This window comes from Dendrobates tinctorius, unplaced genomic scaffold (assembly GCF_039654945.1).
Source record: "Dendrobates tinctorius isolate UK_male_01 unplaced genomic scaffold, ASM3965494v1 ptg000008l, whole genome shotgun sequence".
NCBI lineage: Eukaryota > Metazoa > Chordata > Amphibia > Anura > Dendrobatidae > Dendrobates > Dendrobates tinctorius.
In genome coordinates this window covers 1970299-1991209 of record NW_027361676.1, presented here as the reverse complement: position 1 = coordinate 1991209, position 20911 = coordinate 1970299, and the positions used below count along the sequence as shown (strand labels likewise).

The 20911-nt window shown below is 44.1% G+C and overlaps 1 protein-coding gene across 1 annotated transcript in view; it reads left to right on the top strand.

Moving 5' to 3' along the window:
• TTC29 (tetratricopeptide repeat domain 29) overlaps positions 1 to 20911 on the top strand; it is a 454195-nt gene that overhangs the window by 296523 nt on the left and 136761 nt on the right. The window contains exon 8 of the mRNA XM_073576236.1: positions 15592 to 15683. Within this exon, the coding sequence (XP_073432337.1) occupies positions 15592 to 15683 (92 nt within the window). The remainder of the gene's footprint in view (positions 1 to 15591; positions 15684 to 20911) is intronic.

The window sequence follows — 20911 nt, the reverse complement described above, 5'->3', positions numbered from 1 at the left end:
GGGACATTTTGAGTACCTGGTGATGCCTTTTGGGCTCTCTAATGCCCCTTCTGTCTTCCAATCCTTTATGAATGATATTTTCCGAGACTTTGTGGATAAGTTTTTGATCATCTATCTGGATGATATTTTGATCTTTTCTAGTGATTGGGATTCCCATGTGGAACATGTCCGGACTGTGTTCCAGATTTTGAGGGAGAATTCCCTGTTTGTTAAGGGATCGAAATGCCTCTTTGGTGTACAGAGGATTTCATTTTATGGATTTATCTTATCTCCATCGACTATTGAAATGGACTCGACCAAGGTACAGGCCATTTATGATCGGGTTCAGCCCACTTCTTTGAAGGCTCTCCAGAAGTTTTTGAGTTTTTCTAATTTCTATTGTAAATTTATAGGTAATTTTTCTAGTATTGTCAAACCACTGACTGATCTGACCAAGAAGGGAGCTGATGTGCTGAATTGGTCTCCAGAGGCTGTCTCAGCATTTCAGGAGCTTAAGCAGAGATTTACTTCAGCTCCAGTTTTACGGCAACCTGATGTCTCACTTCCATTTCAAGTGGAGGTGGACGCTTCTGAGATTGGTGCAGGAGCTGTGTTGTCCCAAAAAGACCCTGTGACTTCTAAAATGAATCCCCTTCTTTTCTCGAAAGTTTTCTCCATCTGAATGCAACTATGACATGGGGAATCGGGAATTGTTGGCCATGAAATGGGCATTTGAGGAGTGGAGACATTGTTTGGAGTGAGCTAGACATCAATTTGTGGTCCTCACCGATCACAAGAATCTGATTTATCTGGAGTCGGCCAAACGCTTGAATCCTAGACAGGCTAGATGGGCCTTGTTTTTCACATGTTTTAATTTTGTGGTCTCTTTTCTTCCGGTCACTAAGAATGTTAAGGCAGACGCCCTTTCTAGGAGTTTCTTTGCTGATTCTCTTAATGTGACCGAGCCTACTGCTATCCTAGGTGAGGGGGTAGTTCTTTCTGCCATTTCGCCCGATTTGAGATGTGCCCTGGAGGAATTTCAGGAGGATAAACCTGAGCGTTGCCCTATGGGAAGATTGTATGTTCCTGACCAGTGGAGAAAGAGAGTGATGTCTGAAGTCCATTGCTCCACATTGGCTGGTCATCCGGGTATTTTTGGTACCAGAGATTTGGTGAGTCGGTCGTTTTGGTGGCCTGCCTTATCTCATGATGTCAGGAATTTTGTACAGTCCTGTGGGACTTGTTCTTGGTCTAAACCCTGTTCTCGTTCTAGTGGGTTGCTGATGCCCCTGCCGGTGCCCAAGAGGCCATGGACCCATATCTCAATGGATTTTATTTCTGATCTTCCTGTCTCTCAGAGAATGACTGTTATCTGGGTGATTTGTGATAGATTTTCGAAGATGGTCCATCTTGTACCACTCCCAAAGTTGCCATCTTCCGCTGAGTTGGTGCCCTTGTTTTTACAGCAGGTGGTACGGTTACACGGGATTCCTGAGAACATTGTGTCTGATAGAGGGGTCCAGTTTGTTTCCAGATTCTGGAAAGCCTTTTGTTCCAATCTGGCAATTCAGTTATCCTTCTCCGCATTTCATCCCCAGACCAATGGGCAGACTGAGAGAACAAACCAGACCCTGGAGTCTTATTTAAGATGTTTTATATCTGCTGATCAAGATGATTGGGTCTCATTTTTGCCCTTGGCCGAATTTGCGCTGAACAATAGAGCTAGTTCTGCCACTCTGATGTCACCCTTTTTCTGTAATTTTGGGTTTCATCCTTGATTCTCTTCAGGGCAAGTGGAATCTTCGTCCTGCCCAGGTGTGGACACTGTGGTTGTGAGAATGCAGCAGATATGGGACCAAGTGGTGGATAAGTTGTCACTCTCTCAGGAAAAGGCCCAGCGTTTTTCCAACCGGCGTAGGACCATTGGTCCCTGGTTTAAAGTGGGTGATATGGTTTGGCTGTCGTCTAAGAATATTCCTATGAAGGTTGCATCTCAAAAATTTAAGCCAAGATTTATTGGACCTTATAAGATTTTGGAGATTCTTAATCCTGTTTCTTTTCGATTGGCTCTTCCAGTTACGTTCAAAATCCATAACGTATTTCACAAGTCACTGTTGAAGAGGTTTGTTGAGCCAGAAGTTCCTGTGGCGGCACCTCCTGATCCTGTATTGGTTAAAGGCAATGTGGAATATGAGGTAGAGAAAATATTGGATTCTCGTTTGGTTAGACGGAGACTCCAGTATTTGGTCAAATGGAAGGGTTATGGCCAGGAGGATAATTCTTGGGTCTCTGCCTCTGATATTCATGCCAATAAATTGGTTCGTGCTTTTCACCGGGCCCATCCTGATCGGCCTAATGGCATGGATGAGGGTTCGGTGACTCCTCCTCAAGGGGGGGTACTGTCATGAACTCATTTTCTGCTCCACCAGTTGAGAATTCCCCTTCCGTTCTCCCTCTGGTGGTGACAGGAGGTAGTGCGGTTGGTTTAAGTGGTAGTGATCTGCCACCTGATGAGGAAGATAACGATTGGATCTCTGGAGTATCAGACTGGATATAAGACAGCTGACGCCCTATCCGGGTGCTGGTGATTCAGTCAGCTTCTCAGGTCCTGGACTTCAGCTCTCTTCCAGTCTTCTCAAGTTAAGTTTGTTTTATGCTAATGTTCATACTTGCGCTTGTTGGTCAATTCAGTTTTTTGTGTAATCAGCCTGCCCCTGCTGGGGCTATGCTGAAATTCCACTCCTATTAATCAGTATTTGCCAATCTGCTTTTTGTCCCTTATTAGATTGGCCTCTTTTTTGCTCTGTCTCAGAATATTTCAGAGTGCTGATATAGGTTTAGAAGTCTAGTGACTTCAGGGTTAATTTTGCTATCAGAAGTGTTGGACAATATTTTTGTAGTTTTTTTTTGGCAGATTGCAGACAGTGTCTTTCCTTTTCTGTCCTTTTTAGTTAGCCGGGCCCCATCGTTTGCTCAGCCTATTTTCCTGCCTTTGTTTGTACTTTCATCTTGTTTCACCGTCAATACATGTGGGGGGGCTGTCTTTCCTTTGAGGTCTGCTCTGGAGCAGTTAGTTTTCCTCTTTTCCTGCTTTAGGCTTATGTAGTTCTCCGGTTGTGACGAGGCATCTAGGACCAACGTAGGAACACTCCACAACTGCTGCTAGTTGTGCGGATAAGATCAGGGATCTGCAATCTGCATAGTTACCAACTTCTCTGGTTTTCTGAGACTTAGCTTGTTGTCTTTTTTTCCTCCTCGGTTTCCCTTTCATAACACCTATTGGCCCCATAAGATGCCTCATAGACTATACTGCCCCATAAGATGCTTCATAGATTATGCCCCCATAAGATGCTCCATAGACTATGACCCCTGTTGTGAGTTCATTCTCCCCTCCGTCACCGAGGCCTGGTGAACTCCCTATTCTAGTGAAGGAAGGTAGTGAGCCTGATTATCAGGCACCTGAGACTAATGAAGACGATTGGTTGAGTGGAGTCACTGACTGGATTTAAGGCAGCCTACGCCCTTTCTGCCCTGCGGGTGATTTCTCTGTGGACTCTTGGACACCAGTCTGATTCCTGCTCTCCTAAAGCTAAGTTTTCTGTTTCGCCTTTTTGCATTTAAGATTTGTTTTTTGTTTTTCTTGCTTTTTGGATTCTGCCACTCCCTGCTGGAGTGTGCAGTTTTCCGTTAGCTCTGTCTTCTGAAAGTACCTGAGTGCTGATTTAGTTTTTGAAGCTTAGTTGCTTCAGGGCCATTTTTATTTCAGCTTGTTGGCTTTTGTCTCTGATAGGGTTTTGGCAGATTGCAGACAGCAGCCTTCCTATCCGTTCCTATCTAGGTAGTTTTTGGCCCCGTCTTTGCTCAGCCTGTCTTTCTGTCTGTGTAAGTGTTTTCATCTTGCTTCACCGTCATTATATGTGGGGGGCTGCCTATTGCTTTGGGGTCTGCTCTGGGGCAGTTAGATTTCCCCTTTCCTTCTTTAGGCCTATTTATCTCTCCGGCTGTGATCGAGGGGTCTAGGTCATCGTAGGAACCCCCCACGGCTACTGCTAGTTGTGTTGATAGGTTCAGGGGTCTGCAATCTGATAGTTGCCAACTTCTCTGGTTTTCTGGGCTTAGCTAGCATTTCTGTTTTTGCCTCCTACGGTGACTCAATCATAACAGAATCACCCGCCAAACCGCAGATCCTGGGGTACTCAATAGCAGGAAAGAATTGTGTTTAAAAAAAAAAAAAAGAGGAGTTTGTATATTCTTTCCTCTATATCTCTGAGGCCATAGGGGGAATTTTTTTTTTCTCTCAATGGAGATAAAGCAAGTGTCTGATCGTGTGGAGCAGCTCGCTGCTGAAGTGCGAGGAATTTCCGCCTATCTTGCACGTTCACATGCTGTTGAACCAAAGATCCCCACACCTGATGTATTTTTTGGGGATCGATCTAAATTTTTGAGTTTCAAAAATAATTGTAAATTATTTTTAGCTTTGAAGCCTAACTCGTCAGGGAGCCCCGCGCAGCAGGTTAAAATTGTCATCTCTTTGCTGCGCGGCGATCCCCAGGATTGGGCGTTTTCTTTGAAACCAGATGACCCTATTCTGACTAATGTGAACGCATTTTTTCAAGCCTTGGGGTTGCTGTACGACGAACCTAATGCTATTGATCAGGCTGAAAAGACCCTGTTAGCATTGAACCAGGGTCGAGAATCTGCAGAGTTGTACTGTCAAAAGTTCCGAAAGTGGGCGGTCCTTACTACCTGGAATGATAGTGCCTTGGCTGCTCTCTTTCGGAAGGGTTTGTCAGAAGCCGTAAAGGATACTATGGTGCGATTTCCTGTTTCCTCTGGTCTGGACGATTCTATGTCTTTAGCCATTCAGGTTGATCGGCGTTTACGTGAACGCAGGATTACACGAGAGGTGTTGCCACCGGTTGAACAGACGTCTGAACCTATGCAATGTGATAGAGTTTTGTCTAAGGCGCAACGTCAGGAATTCAGAAGGCGCAATAAGCTGTGTTTTTTCTGTGGAGATGCCTCACATATTATTTCTGTTTGTCCTAAACGTGAGAAACGCTTTGCACACACGTTTTCTGTTGGTGGGGTTCAGCCTAAGTTTCTTTTGGCGATTACTCTGATCTGTTCCCTGTCCACATTTTCCGCCAAGGCTTTTGTGGATTCGGGAGCAGCACTAAACCTAATGGACTTGGATTTTGCTAAATGTTGTGGATTTCCGTTGACACCTCTGCAGACGCCTATCCCTTTGAGGGGGATTGATGCTACCCCTCTGGCCAAAAATAAACCTCAGTTTTGGACCCAGTTGGTCATGCGGGTCGCACCAGACCATCAAGAAAATTGCAGATTTTTGGTGTTGCATGGTCTGCATGATGCCGTTGTTCTGGGGTTTCCCTGGTTGCAGATTCATAATCCAGTTTTGGATTGGAAGTCTGTGTCTGTGGTGAGTTGGGGTTGCCGGTGTACCTTTAGTGAGGCTCCGGTTTTTTCCACCTCTCCTCAGTCGCATGAGGTTCCTGACTATTTGGCGGACTTCTATGATGTATTTAGTGAGAATGAGTCTGCGTCCTTGCCTCCTCATAGGAGTTATGACTGTGCAATTGAACTAAGCCCGGGGTGTAAATTTCCTAAGGGTCGGCTCTTCAATTTATCTGTACCCGAGCACGAGGCTATGCGGTCCTATATTAAGGAGGTGTTGGAGAAGGGTCATATTAGACCATCCTCTTCACCCTTAGGTGCCGGGTTTTTTTGTGGCCAAGAAGGATGGTTCTTTAAGGCCTTGTATTGATTATCGTGCCCTCAATAAAATTACTATTAAATATCAGTATCCGTTACCCCTGATTTCGGATCTATTCTCTAGAGTCAGAGGTGCTTGCTGGTTTACCAAGCTTGACCTTAGGGGGGCGTATAATCTTATCCGCATTAAGCAGGGGGATGAATGGAAGACGGCGTTTAATACTCCGGAGGGACATTTTGAGTACCTGGTGATGCCTTTTGGGCTCACTAATGCCCCTTCTGTCTTCCAGTGCTTCATGAACGATATTTTCCGAGACTTTGTCGATAAATTTTTGATTATCTATCTGGACGATATTTTGATCTTCTCCAAGGATTGGGATGCTCATGTGGAACATATTCGGACTGTATCTTGAGAGAGAATTCTCTGTATGTCAAAGGATCAAAATGCCTTTTTGGAGTACAGAGGATTTCTTTTTTGGGATTTATTTTGTCTCCGTCAACTATTGAAATGGACCCGGCCAAGGTACAGGCCATTTATGATTGGGTTCAGCCCACTTCTTTGAAGGCCCTCCAGAAGTTTTTGGGTTTTGCTAATTGTTATCGGAAATTTATAGCAAAATTTTCTAGTATTGCCAAACCATTGACTGACCTGACCAGGAAGGGTGTGGATGTGTTGAATTGGTCTCCGGAGGCGGTTGCTTCCTTTCAGGAGCTGAAGCGTAGATTTACCTCCGCCCCGGTTCTGCGGCAACCTGATGTCTCACTCCCGTTTCAGGTAGAGGTGGATGCTTCTGAGATTGGTGCAGGAGCAGTGTTGTCCCAAAAGGATCCGGTAACATCTAAAATGAATCCCTGTGCTTTCTTTTCCCGAAAGTTCTCTTCATCTGAACGTAACTATGATGTGGGGAATCGGGAACTGTTGGCCATGAAATGGGCATTTGAGGAGTGGAGACATTGGTTGGAGGGAGCCAAACATCAAGTTGTGGTCCTCACTGACCACAAAAATTTGATTTACCTAGAGTCGGCTAAACGCTTGAACCCTAGACAGGCTAGGTGGGCCTTGTTTTTTACACATTTTGATTTTGTGGTCTCTTTCCTTCCTGGAACTAAGAATGTCAAGGCAGACGTCCTCTCTAGGAGTTTCTTTGCTGATTTTCCTGTGGTGACCAAGCCTGCTACCATCTTAGGCGAAGGGGTAGTTCTTTCTGCCATCTCGCCCGATTTGAGACTTGCTCTGCAAGAGTTCCAGGTGGACAAACCTGAGCATTGCCCCAGTGGAAAGTTGTATGTTCCTGACCAGTGGAAGAAGAGAGTGATGTCTGAAGTTCATTGCTCTGCATTGGCTGGTCATGCGGGTATTTTTGGTACTAGAGATCTGGTGAGTCGCTCTTTTTGGTGGCCCACCTTGTCTCATGATGTCAGGAATTTTGTGCAGTCCTGTGGGACTTGCTCCCGGTCTAAATCTTGTTCTCGCTCTAGTGGGTTGTTGATCCCTTTGCCGGTCCCCAGGAGGCCATGGACCCATATTTCAATGGATTGCATCTCTGATATGCCGGTCTCTCAAAGAATGACTGTTATTTGGGTGATTTGTGATAGGTTCTCTAAGATGGTTCATCTTGTACCACTCCCTAAGTTGCCATCTTCCTCTGAGTTGGTGCCCCTGTTTTTGCAACAGGTGGTTCGCTTGCACGGGATTCCTGAGAACATTGTATCTGACAGAGGAGTTCAATTTGTGTCTAAATTTTGGAGGACGTTCTGTTCCAAGTTGGGAATTCAGTTGTCCTTCTCCTCTGCTTTTCACCCTCAGACCAATGGGCAGACAGAGAGAACAAACCAGACCTTGGAGTCGTATTTGAGATGTTTTATTTCCGCTGATCAGGATGATTGGGTTTCATTTTTGCCCTTGGCCGAATTTGCTTTAAATAATAGAGCTAGTTCTGCCACTTTGATGTCACCTTTTTTTTGTAACTTTGGGTTTCATCCTCGATTTTCTTCAGGGCAGGTGGAGCCCTCTGCCTGCCCAGGTGTTGACACTGTGGTGGAGAGAATGCACCAGATCTGGGACCAAGTGGTGGATAAGTTGTCTCTCTCCCAGGAAAAGGCCCAGCGGTTTTCCAATTGACATAGGACCATTGGTCCCCAGTTTAAGATTGGTGATATGGTGTGGTTATCATCAAAAAATATTGCTATGAAGGTGGCTTCTCCTAAGTTTAAGCCTAGATTTATTGGACCTTACAAGATTTTGGAGATTATTAATCCGGTCTCTTTTCGTTTGGCTCTTCCTGTCACATTTAAGATCCATAATGTGTTCCATAAGTCCTTGTTGAAGAGGTTTGTTGAGCCAGTTGTGCCTGAGGTGGCACCTCCGGACCCTGTATTGGTTGAAGGTAACTTGGAATATGAGGTAGAGAAAATTCTGGATTCCCGTCTGGCTAGACGGAGACTCCAGTATTTGGTTAAGTGGAAGGGTTATGGTCAGGAGGATAATTCCTGGGTCTCTGCCTCTGATATTCATGCCAAAAGATTGGTGCGTGCCTTTCATCGGGCTCACCCTGATCGCCCTGGTAGCGTTGTTGAGGGTTCGGTGACCCCTCCTCAAGGGGGGGTACTGTTGTGAGTTCATTCTCCCCTCCGTCACTGAGGCCTGGTGAACTCCCTATTCTAGTGAAGGAAGGTAGTGAGCCTGATTATCAGGCACCTGGGACTAATGAAGACGATTGGCTGAGTGGAGTCACTGACTGGATTTAAGGCAGCCTACGCCCTTTCTGCCCTGCGGGTGATTTCTCTGTGGACTCTTGGACACCAGTCTGATTCCTGCTCTCCTAAAGCTAAGTTTTCTGTTTCGCCTTTTTGCATTTAAGATTTGTTTTTTGTTTTTCTTGCTTTTTGGATTCTGCCACTCCCTGCTGGAGTGTGCAGTTTTCCGTTAGCTCTGTCTTCTGAAAGTACCTGAGTGCTGATTTAGTTTTTGAAGCTTAGTTGCTTCAGGGCCATTTTTATTTCAGCTTGTTGGCTTTTGTCTCTGATAGGGTTTTGGCAGATTGCAGACAGCAGCCTTCCTATCCGTTCCTATCTAGGTAGTTTTTGGCCCCAACTTTGCTCTGCCTGTCTTTCTGTCTGTGTAAGTGTTTTCATCTTGCTTCACCGTCATTATATGTGGGGGGCTGCCTATTGCTTTGGGGTCTGCTCTGGGGCAGTTAGATTTCCCCTTTCCTTCTTTAGGCCTATTTATCTCTCCGGCTGTGATCGAGGGGTCTAGGTCATCGTAGGAACCCCCCACGGCTACTGCTAGTTGTGTTGATAGGTTCAGGGGTCTGCAATCTGATAGTTGCCAACTTCTCTGGTTTTCTGGGCTTAGCTAGCATTTCTGTTTTTGCCTCCTACGGTGACTCAATCTTAACAGTCCCCATAAGATGATCCTTAGACTATGCCCCCATAAGATGCTCCATAGATTATGCCCCCATAAGATGCTCCACAGAATATGCCCCCATAAGACGCTCCACAGAATATGCCCCCATAAGATGCTCCACAGAATAGGCCCCCATAAGATGCTTCACAGAATAATCCCCATATGCTGCTGCAAATAAAAAAAAATTATATTCTCATCGCTGCTGGCTCAGTACATGGCACCTGAGATATTCACCTGTTCACATTCCCACGCTGCTCACTGCTGTCTTCCACGTCATCTCTCAGTGACATTCAAGCAGCAGAGGGCGCAGCGAGCACTAACAACGTCACCGCGCCCTCTGACCTAAACATCACTGACAGAGGACGCGACAGACAGCGGTGAGCAGCGTGGGGACATTTGAATATCGCTATACTTACCCCCTTCTGGCACAGTCTCTGCAGCCCTGTTCACCCACAGTCTCCGGTGCCTGCTTTCAGCGGTCACGTCATACCGCTCATTATAGACATGAATATGCGCATATTCATGTCTGTAATGAGCGGTACCACGTGACCGCTGAAGGCAGGCGCCGGAGACTGCGGGACAAGCAGGGGGGCTGCAGAGACAGCGCCAGGAGGGGGTAAGTATGATTTCTGACATCCCCGCTCCCGCTTACCCCTGGTATATGACTTGCGTATAAACCGAGAGGGGGAGTTTCAGCCCAAAAAAATGGGCTGAAAATCTCGGCTTATACGCGAGTATATACGGTCGTTTAAGTAGTCGTCATGTTACTTCTCATTTTCGATTTGTGTCATGTGCCGACTATCTTCTCTTCCTAAGATAAGATGAAAGATGTATTATATTGCTCTTTGGCACCATGCAGCAGGGTTTTTTTGCTATTTGATTTATTTATTTGAATTATTTGCATACTAGTTCTGTGCATCTCCTTGTATCTTGTACCATCTTTAGGGATTTTCATTTCCCTGCCATTTCATTTAGATATTTTTCATCTATATATTTTTTGGCACCCATGTTCATGAACAGGTATTATATATAGAACAGCTGTTGTTACTGCCACACTAACGCTGGGAATTGGGCACAAAGGTTTCTGTTATAGCTCTATATACACTTGGTGGATTCTGTTCACTTATACTTGGGGTCAAATTCCTGCAACACTGGCCAGAGTTTTGCATTTTTGTACAGTTTATTGATATTTGATTATTTATACTCTTCACATGCATGTATTTTGGTACATTCAGGTCTGGTGGGTGGGATCCAGGTGGGTATTCCATGTTTTTAAATGTTTTTACAATTTTGTGGCTTTTTCTATACTCTAATAAAATATTTCTGATTTATTTTTTGGTCCCTGAGTGTTAGCATGTTTCTTTTTTCCTAATTTGTTCAAAGTTGCTCACATGCTTCAGGTTGATCCCCCTTGATATGTTGATAGTGCCAACCTTGTCCCCCTTTTTTCATTTTCCAGATGATGAGCCTCTGATTTCTGAAATCACAATGTGGCTTTTGGAGCAATCTGTCAACTTCTACAAGCGAGGTTTTTACAGTTGCTTAAAGAGATGGGAGAAGTGTGTGTCCCTAGGTGGCATCTATGTGGAGAAGGACTAATAATTGTGCCAAGTTTCATTGCTCTCAGTCCACAGGAAGTGGTTCAGGGGAAATCTTTAATGAACACCCCTTGTATAATGACCGCTGGAACCAGTAAGCAGAGCCTAATCCTGACAGTGGTTATATTAAAGGCGGACATATCATCGGTGGAGCCTATGCCGCACATGGGCCCAAGAAGTAGGGGTGCCCATTTCCACCTACAAATCATGTGAAATTGTGCATTATGTTGAGCTATTTTACTCTATAGGGCCATTATACTGTTCTTGCACAAGGGTCCTCTTCTGTCTTTGTCCACCAGTGGATTATATTTCACACTGGTAGAATTTGGTATGCTCCTAAAATAAATAAATAAATATGTAGTAATCCATAACTTGTTGGACAACATAATATTTTGTTAACATAGCCATGATCAGAACTAATAACAATACTTGAATTCTTTACCAGAACCACCAACAATATAGAAATATAGCATCAGAAACATTATCAATGCAGGAATATATTACCAGAAACACCATAAGTACAGGAATAAATTATCAGAACCATTATCAGCAGAGGAATAGCATCATCAGTACATGAATAACGCACCAGAATTCCCTTTAGTACATGAATACAGAACCAGAATACCCATCAAAACATGAATACAGTAACAGGACTACCACATTACAGAAATACAACATCACAACCAACAACAGTACAGGAATAGATCATCAGAACCACCATCAGTACTTGAATATATCACCAAGCTTAGTACAATGATCAATTGCAATGTTGGGTTAGCTCTGTATACGGTTGTATCATATGAACCTTCAACCCCTAGTATGTTCTTAATAATGGTAAGGAGATACTGGGAGTGGTTAACAGCCATCATCAATCTGCGGACAATACATGAACCACTGTACTGCTCAGTAGAGCTGGGCAAACCTGAACAATAAAGTTTGGGGTCCGTACTGAACAACTAGTGTTTGTGCGCAGACCCAGAACACGGACTTCTCCAGAAAGTCCGTGTTACTGTTCAGGTTTGGCATCACGAACATTGGCTGTTTCCCATGCTGTCCTATGCATGACAGGGCGAGAAACACTTTTGTGACGTAAAAATGACTTTTCCTTATACAGTGGGTATTCAGACCCCTTTAAATTTTTCACTCTTTGTTTCATTGCAGCCATTTGGTAAATTCAAAAAAGTTCATTTTTTCTCATTAATGTACACTCTGCACCCCATCTTGACTGAAAAAAGCAAAATGTAGAAATTTTAGCAAATTTCTTAAAAAAGAAAAACTGAAATATCACATGGTCATAAGTATTCAGTCCGTTTGTTCAGTATTGAGTAGAAGCACCCTTTTGAGCTAGTACAGCCATGAGTCTTCTTGGGAATGATGCACCAAGTTTTTCATACCTGGATTTGGGGATCCTCTGCCATACTTCCTTGCAGACTCTCTCCAGTTCCATCAGGTTGGATGTTGAACGTTGGTGGACAGCCAAGTGTGTGCCTTTACAAATCAAGTCCTATCAGTTTAATTAAAACTGGACTCCAATGAAGGAGTAGAACCATCTCAAGGAGGATCACAAGGAAATGGACAGCTTGTGACTTAAATATGAGTGTCTGAGCAAAGGGTCTGAATACTTATGACCATGTGATATTTCAGTTTTTCTTTTTTAATAAATTTGCAAAAAATTCTACATTTCTGTTTTTTTATCAGTCAAGATGGGGTGCAGAGTGTACATTAATGAGAAAAAAATTAACTTTTTTGAATTTACCAAATGGCTGCAATGAAATAAAAAGTGAAAAATTTAAATTGGTCTGAATACTTTTTGTACCCACTGTGAGTAGAAAAAACTATCCACTTTGTTAATGCAACAAGATATATCTGTAAAAACAAATAGAAACATGTCAATATGGTAAGAAACTAAGCTAAAAAATCCTAAAACTGTATATCTTACAGAGAGCATTTATAAAAGTAGGAGATGCAACTATAATCAGGATCACATCATTAGAGCTGAGTTGGCGTTTTTGATTGGTCACCCTAAGATGACAGAATACTGAAGGCTCAATAGACTACATAGATGATGTAATAGACTTGCTACTAACAATCTGTATATATAAAGCTGAATGTATATATGTGTGTGTATGTATCAAGCCACGCACTCTCCACATTTTCCTGCCCACTCTGCATAGCCACACTCACTCCACACTCAAAGCCCCATCTACACGGGCCACTTTGTTAGCGCACACAGGTGGAAACACATTCACCTCGAAAGTCATCCTGCCAAACTCACCGGCTGCGATGTCCCAACTGCTGTGAGCTACAATCAGTGCCACCACCATTAGAGTATCAGTGCGCGGCAGGCACAAGCCACATCTAGCTCCGTCATGTCTAGAATGGAGTTGCTCCTGTGAGGCATGATGTCAAGGGAAAGGGACGAGCCTCATGGATTACACCGGTGTGCTCATAACAGGAAGTTGCTGTGTGGTGCTGCAGAAGAAGTAGGCTGTGTATACGATACGCTTTATTGCAATTAGTGCAATTTCTCTCGGCATCAGGTGTTTATGATTTTATATGGAAGAGGAGTGTGAGGTGCTGCAGGAGGAGACTACTACAAATGAGAAAAGCTGTGCTGCAGAAAAATGCTGTGTATAAAGGAGAAGCGTGAGTTGCAGGAGGAGGCTGTGTAAAAAGAAGGAGCATGAGGTGCAGGAGGAATAAAGCCCCTTAACTGTCCCCATTAAAAGTCGTATCAGCAGTCGTTAAGGGGTTAATATTGTGTTAAAAAAAAATTGCTTCAACAAAATTGCACCAGTTGTGTTCCGTGTACCAGTGCGGGAGCGTTGCTACGTTCGTGTTGAATATATGATGTGAAATGTTTTTATGTACAATATAATCATTATAATTTGTTATAACTAACCACAGTTAGTTACTATGCCCGGGCAACGCCGGGCTCTTCAGCTAGTGCAAAAATAAAGATGAAATAATAAAGACACAGTTTTTTATAAGCCTGCATGAAAGGTGTCATAAGTAATTACAATCTCCTCTAGATATTGAAATTTAGAGCCAGTCAGAAAATTTAAAGGGAATCTGTCACCCTTTTTTTCCCCTATTAGCTGCCGGCATAGACATCGGGAGCTTATCTACAGCATTCTGTAATGCTGTAGATAAGCCTCCGATGTAACCTGAAAGAGAAGAAAAACACGTTATATTATACTCACGGAGGTGGGCGGTCTGGTCCGATGGGTGTTGCGGTCCGGTCCGCCGCCTCCCTTCTTCATGTGATGACGTCCTCTTCTCCCGTCCTGAAATGGCTCCGGCACAGGCGCATTGCTCTGCCCTGTTGAGGGCAGAGCAGAATTCTGCAGTGCACAGGGGCCAGACCTCTCCCGACGCCTGCGCACTGCAGGACTCTGCTCTGCCCTCAACAGGGCAGAGCAGTGCGCCGGAGCCATTACAGGATGGGAGAAGAGGACATCATCGCATGAAGAAGGGAGGAGCCGGACGAGACGGCGACACCCATCAGACCGGACCGCCCACCTCCGTGAGTATAATATAACGTGTTTTTCTTCTCTTTCAGGTTACATCGGAGGCTTATGTACAGTATTACAGAATGCTATAGATAAGCCCCCGATGTCTATGCCGGCAGGTGAAAGGCCAAAAAAAGGGTGACAGATTCCCTTTAAGCATCTTATTCTTTTTCAGCACCACAAAATTAGTTAAGTTCAACTATTTTTGTGTCTGAACTAAATTGGCTGTAAACCAGTGTTTTCTGCGGAAGGCGTCAAAATAGTGTGTTTAACCCTATTAAAAAACCTGTGCCCGAATTAAATTTGTATTTTAAAAATGAAAAAGGAAAAAAAAGAAAAGGTTAGTTACTCCCTGAATTCTTAAAAATTCTGTTCGCTTTCGTTTGACAAACAGGAAGCAGTGCAGCCAAAAGTATTCAAAACATTTTTGAATAGTTAAAGGGGTTTTTACAGTACTGGACAACCCCAGTTTAATCCTAACGACCTTATTTAAAATAAAATAATCTATTCTAACCCCCTGAAGCAGTGCTGTTCTAGCGATGTAAGCACCGCTGTTTTTGGAGACTGTTTTGGACTTGTGTCACATGCAAGTTGCAGCCCATGAGCTCTTTGACTTCAGCTCAGCAGTATTCCATGAAGGTGGCTTCAGATGATGAGTGGCCATTCATTGGCTGTAGCTGGCACGTGACACAACAAGAGACGTCACTCTCTGGAAATACCTGCACTTACGCTGCAGTGGCACCTCTGTTTTTTGTTTTACATGGGGTCCTGAAATTATTTAAGAAAAATAAAATATTTAAAGAAACTTGATAAGTGTTGTTTCGGGCAGCACGGTGGCTCGGTGGTTAGTGCTGCAGCGCTGGAGTCCTAGGTTCAAATCCCACCAAGGATAACATCTGCATATAGTTTGTATGTTCTCCCTGTGTTTGCGTGGGTTTCCTCCGGGTACTCCGGTTTCCTCCCACATTCCAAAAGACATACTGATAAGGAATTTAGATTGTGATCTCCATCGGGGACAGTGATGATAATGTATGCAAAACTGTAAAGCGCTGTGGAATATTTTAGCTCTATATAAAAATAAAGATTATTATGTAATTTGCACAATTTTCTTTGACCGTTTTAATGTGTTCTTTACACAGTAATGCAGATATATTGATGTTACAACAAAGCCACATCCAAGGTGAAGAGATGAATATTCTTAGTCCTAATCTTCCTTTTATTATATAGAGTTATTTTCCTTTCAGTTAAATGATATATGCTACTTCTATTTAAGTATTTTTTATTTTATTTAAGACATTTTCGACTTATCCTACTTTTTATATATTTTAAATTTATTGTGTCTTTATTTTATCTACAGTCTCTCGCGAGTTACATGGAGATTTCTAAAGAACTTGGAGATAATGTTGGGCTAGGAAAAGCATATGAAGCAATGGCAAAAGCTTTGGAGAGGTAAGTTAACACTCGAATGTCTTGCTGTCACTGCCAATTTATTCAACTGTGAATGACTGGAATTGCTAGAGATCTGTCACTTCCCATTTACTGGCTCTTTAGGTCTTAAGCACTGCCCTTCTTGAGTGACCCTTTCAGTTGAAATTATTTGAAACAAATACAGTTTAAAAGGGCAGAGTGAGACAGCATCAAAGCGTATCCTGTCCTGTGCTCTTCCCTGTGCATTCTATTTCTACAGATTTCTGTTCTATAAATTTAAAAGACAAACGCATAGAGATTTTTGGAGGTAAAATATAATGGGAGTGTTAACAACGGTTTCATATTATCAATTCTTTAAATTTATCTTTACAAAAAGACTTAAAGTTTATATTTATGTATGAATACCATGTTTCAGTTTTACAATTGAAATTAGCTACCTGTTTATTTGAGAAATTTTGTAAATATATTATATTGCTTATCTTCTTCTGCAACCTGTATTACAGTACAGAGCTGTGCTCCCAACTCTGCAGGTTTCAGATTAGACTGTCAGCATTTTAGAATGTATCTTTTATCCCATGCACTGTACAGTAATCTAAATGAGGGTAAACTCACTCTCTCACTCTATTGTAAGTGACGGTGTATTATTGACACCCTTTTGACTGTTTTCTATAAGGACAAGTAAAGTTTAGAAATTTGATAACGATATCAGTGCAACAAAAGTAAATATGTACAAGCACAGAACAAGGGTCACAGACCATGGTGGATCCCTAGCTATTGATTGGCTGAGGCCATCACATCCTATGACTGGTTGTGTTCACTGTTGTGAGAATTAGAGACCTGGTGGTAGATTAGATAGGTGCAGAAGCTGCATTCAATAGCTCACTGAAGTATCATTTCTTTTACTTTTTTAAACCAATACAATTTTGCAAAAAAAAATTTATATTTCAGACAAGCTTATTAAAGCAAAGCTTTTCCCACAAGCAAAGTACATTTTAATCAATAGAACTTGGAGTAAAAAATAAGTTCCACAATTGGATGTTGTGAACACACGGAGGATCGTCTGGCACCTCCTCCGCTATCTAAAACCACATGGACTAGGGATCGACCCTCCACAGGCTCACCATGAGCGTAACACTACTCAGACCACACAGGGTTAGGGTAAAACAGTGTGGCAATACTTTATTGAACCAAAAAACAGGCAGATAACACATAGAGCAGTCCCAGCACACTACCCAAGACGATGCACATTACAGAGTCTCACCCTTGCGCTGACTCGCTGGGATAATTGCAGCTGTTACTTCAGATCTTTCAGAACAGATATCTCCACCTGTGGCACGCACACAGAGAGGATATAACAATAAGCATAGGAAGGTGACAGTCTATTCAAGTACAAGGCCAGTTGACTGGAGGGTCACAACCTGGCTTGTCCAAACATCTCCAGGGAGCCAGGTGACCGGCAGGTCTCAATCCGGGCTTTCTCCAAACGTATTCATGGATTCGCGATGGTCAATGGAGCAGATCTGTATTCTTCCAGCCAGGGCCGAGGTTCCCTAAGCTGGCATCATGTAGAATGATAAATCTGTGTCCCTCGTGATGGAGCCTGTCTCTTTTCCTTTGGATGTTTGGATGTCTTGACTGAATCTGAGGCATATAATCTCTTTTTCTGGTTAACAAGTGTCCTTCAATCAGTATTTACAGGTAAGGCCGGAGTCACACTAGCGAGAAATACGGACGAGTGCTATGCGAGAAAAAAATCGCATAGCACTCATCCCAATGTTAATCTATGGGTCAGCTCACATAATCGGATTTTTTCTCACACGTTTTATACGTGCGAGAGAAATCGCATCATGCTGCTATTGTCAGCATTTCTTGGTCGAGACTCACCAATGCAAGTTCATGGGTGCGAGAAAAAAACGGATTACACACGGACCATACGTGACTTGCGAGAAATACGCACCAGTGTCCTTTAGAAAAGCCGGCAATTCAGGTCACTATCCTGTAAAATCACACTGACAGGTTAATAAAGAATAGATAGAATATATGTATATCCATAGTATAGGTATTGTGAGGTAGCGCTGTCATTTACTTGGGGAATTCTCGCTTGGCAGCAAACAAAACACATCCGGCACGGGTTTTCCATCAAACATAGCAGTCCATGCGGTTTATTATGCAGCATAAACCGATAGAAGCAACAGACAGTTCATTTCACCAGCATAGCGCCATTACAGAGTTTCCCTCTGTTAGCAATTTCCAGCATACACAGGCTCTTCAGCCTCATCATTATCTCACCCACATCAGGGTTTCCTCATGGCTGTTGCTCCATGCTGCAGACATCCACTCTCTTCTCTGGGACTCTCAGACGCTGGCAGCCGTTACACACAGCCACTCCACAGGCTGTTAGCCAGGAGACAACTCTCCTCACGGGACCTTCAGCTCTGGACCAACCAGGTTCCTGCATTCACCCCTTCTCCTGGGACCTCCACACAGCGCCCCCTAGCGGACACAGTGGTTACTACACCACAGTATATATATATAACAGTAGTTATAACTGCTCAAAAAAATAAAGGGAACACTTAAACAACAGAATATAACTCCAAGTAAATCGAACTTCTGTGAAATCAAACTGTCCACTTAGGAAGAAACACTGATTGACAATCAATTTCACACGCTGTTGTGAAGAATATTTAGAATTGAGAGTCCTCAGTGGTTGATACCTTTTAATGGCTCACTGAAAAGATGGTAACACATTGCAAGCTTTCGAGACTACTCAGGTCTCTTCATCAGGCTAGACTAATACAACAAGTAGCCTGATGAAGAGACCTGAGTAGTCTCGAAAGCTTGCAATGTGTTACAATCTTTTCAGCTAGCCATTAAAAGGTATCAACCACTGAGGACTCTCAATTCTAAATATTCTTCTATCTACTGACTACCACAGTACAAAGATATATATATTTCCTGTCTACGCAGTTGTGCAAATGGAATAGACAACAGATGGAAATTATTGGTGTCATGATCCAGGTTGGATGATGACAGTTAAAAGCGCATGTAACCTTTTTTTTCTTTAAGCTGTGTGCTTAAGTGTGGTTTGTTGCCCCCGGTGGCCATTGGGATTATTGCACTGTGGTGTCCTTTGTTCTAAGTTTGCCCCTGGTGGTGGTGAGCATCATTGCACTCTTGTTTCTTTAGTGCACATGATTGTAATGCAGGTGTGATTGCTGGCTCTGCTATAAAAGAGTCACAGGTGTTGCAATCAGCGTTGGTGATAGTATCCATTTCCAACCATCCCTGGTGGAGGAAGGAGCTGGAGAGAGCTCCTTGCAGCACGGTCAGAGCCCTGGTATGGAAGGAGTCAGAGGGGATTTCCTTGCAGCTCTGACAGAGCTTGGTGGCAGCGTTTCAGCAGGAGAGCTGCATTCTGGTGATGGACTGTTGCCAGGAGCAAGTGCAACAGAGTAAAGCTAAGTGGTGTTTCCCTGTTTGTGCCTTTCCTTTATGTGTGTTTCAGTGCAGTGGTGGGATTAGTCTCTGCACCGGATATTTCACTAGAAAGGGGTAGGTGCAGGGCGAGCTAGGGTTTAAAGGTATCCTGAGCGGCGCCCGGTGCGGAACTGGCCTAGGGATCGGTAGGAGTGTAGTGACACTGACTCAGGGGAATGCAGAAGGTTTCCACGTCCCCTTTCCCTATCGCAGGGCCCACCATTGTAACTGTTGCCCTGGTGTTTCCCCTTATTATTTAAATTTGCCCTGCTGGAGGCGGTGTATCCGGTTTTACGTGTATTTCTGAAATTTGCCTACTGGAGGCGGTGTATCCGACTGCACGTCTTATTATTTAAATTCGCTTTACTGGAGGCGGTGTATCCAGGGTCGCGTGTGTCATTTAAATTCGCCCTGCTGGAGGCGGTGTGTCCAGTCACACGTAACCATTACTGTTAGGAACGGCAGAACGCACTAAATAAAATAATAATAAAGTGCGTTCGCCGTTCGGGGTCCACCGTGCAGTAGGTGGTATAACTGCTGCTAAGTGGTGGTAGACAAGCAATATGGCGGTATGATGCACACGGGTTAAACTTCACCCAGAGTGCGCAGAGCGGCCTCTGTTCACACGCAGTGGTGCCACAACAAAAAATATACAAAACGCTGATCCTGTTAGTGACACAGGCTTCAGGTAGATGCACACACGGTATCTTGTAACAGGAGCAGGACCCAAAACAGAGGAGCTGTGCCCCTCTAGACCTACCGTGTGTGCGGCATTGCTTCTGCGGACGCCAAGGAGGGCTGCAACTGCAGCGCGGCGTAGGACACTGCCGCTCGACGACAAAGCAGAAAGCAAGCGCGATGTCGGACGCTAGCGTAGCGGTGCGGTGAGCACAGTGGCTTAAGGCTTGCCACTGACTGGCGCTGACTGCAAAACTAATTCCCTATCCACATGCGTATTATCAGAGGGATGGGGTTTCAAATGAGTCAGTCACCAGAATCATGCATCCGTCACCATTCACATATAGCAAGTATAGTCTGCACTAGCGCATGGCGAAGCGGCCATGCACACTTTTTATAGCCTTGCGGGACCTCCCAGATCTCCGAGATGGACCAATGAGATCTGGAACAGGACCTGGGCACATGACTCCCGATCTCCAATGGGAGATCGTCTCGTGAGCATGCCCAGTAGGAGTACAGAGGGACTTAGTCTCTGGAGCGGTCTGCTGCAAAGCAATCTCCTCTGCAGTAGAAAGACAGCAGGAGACCGCAGAATGTGAGGCTCTGGATTCCTGCAGAGCAAACCCAGAAACCTGACACCTAACAATTACAATTGGCAATTATCAAGACACCCTCAATAAAGGAGTGGTTCTGCAGGTGGGGAGCACAGACCACATCTCAGTACCAATGCTTTCTGGCTGATGTTTTGGTCACTTTTGAATGTTGGTTATGCTTTCACACTCGTGGTAGCATGAGACGGACTCTACAATCCACACAAGTGGCTCACGTAGTGCAGCTCATCCAAGATGGCACATCAATGCGACAGAACACCAGGATTGGCAAATTCGCCACTGGCACCCTGTGCTCTTCACAGATGAAAGCAGGTTCACACTGAGCAGATGTGACAGAGTCTGGAGACACCATGGAGAACGATCTGCCTGCAACATCTTTCAGCATGACCGGTTTGGCAGAGGGTCAGTAATGGTATGGGGTGGCATATCTTTGGAGGGTCGCACAGCCCTCCATGTGCTCGCCAGTAGTAGCCTGACTGCCAT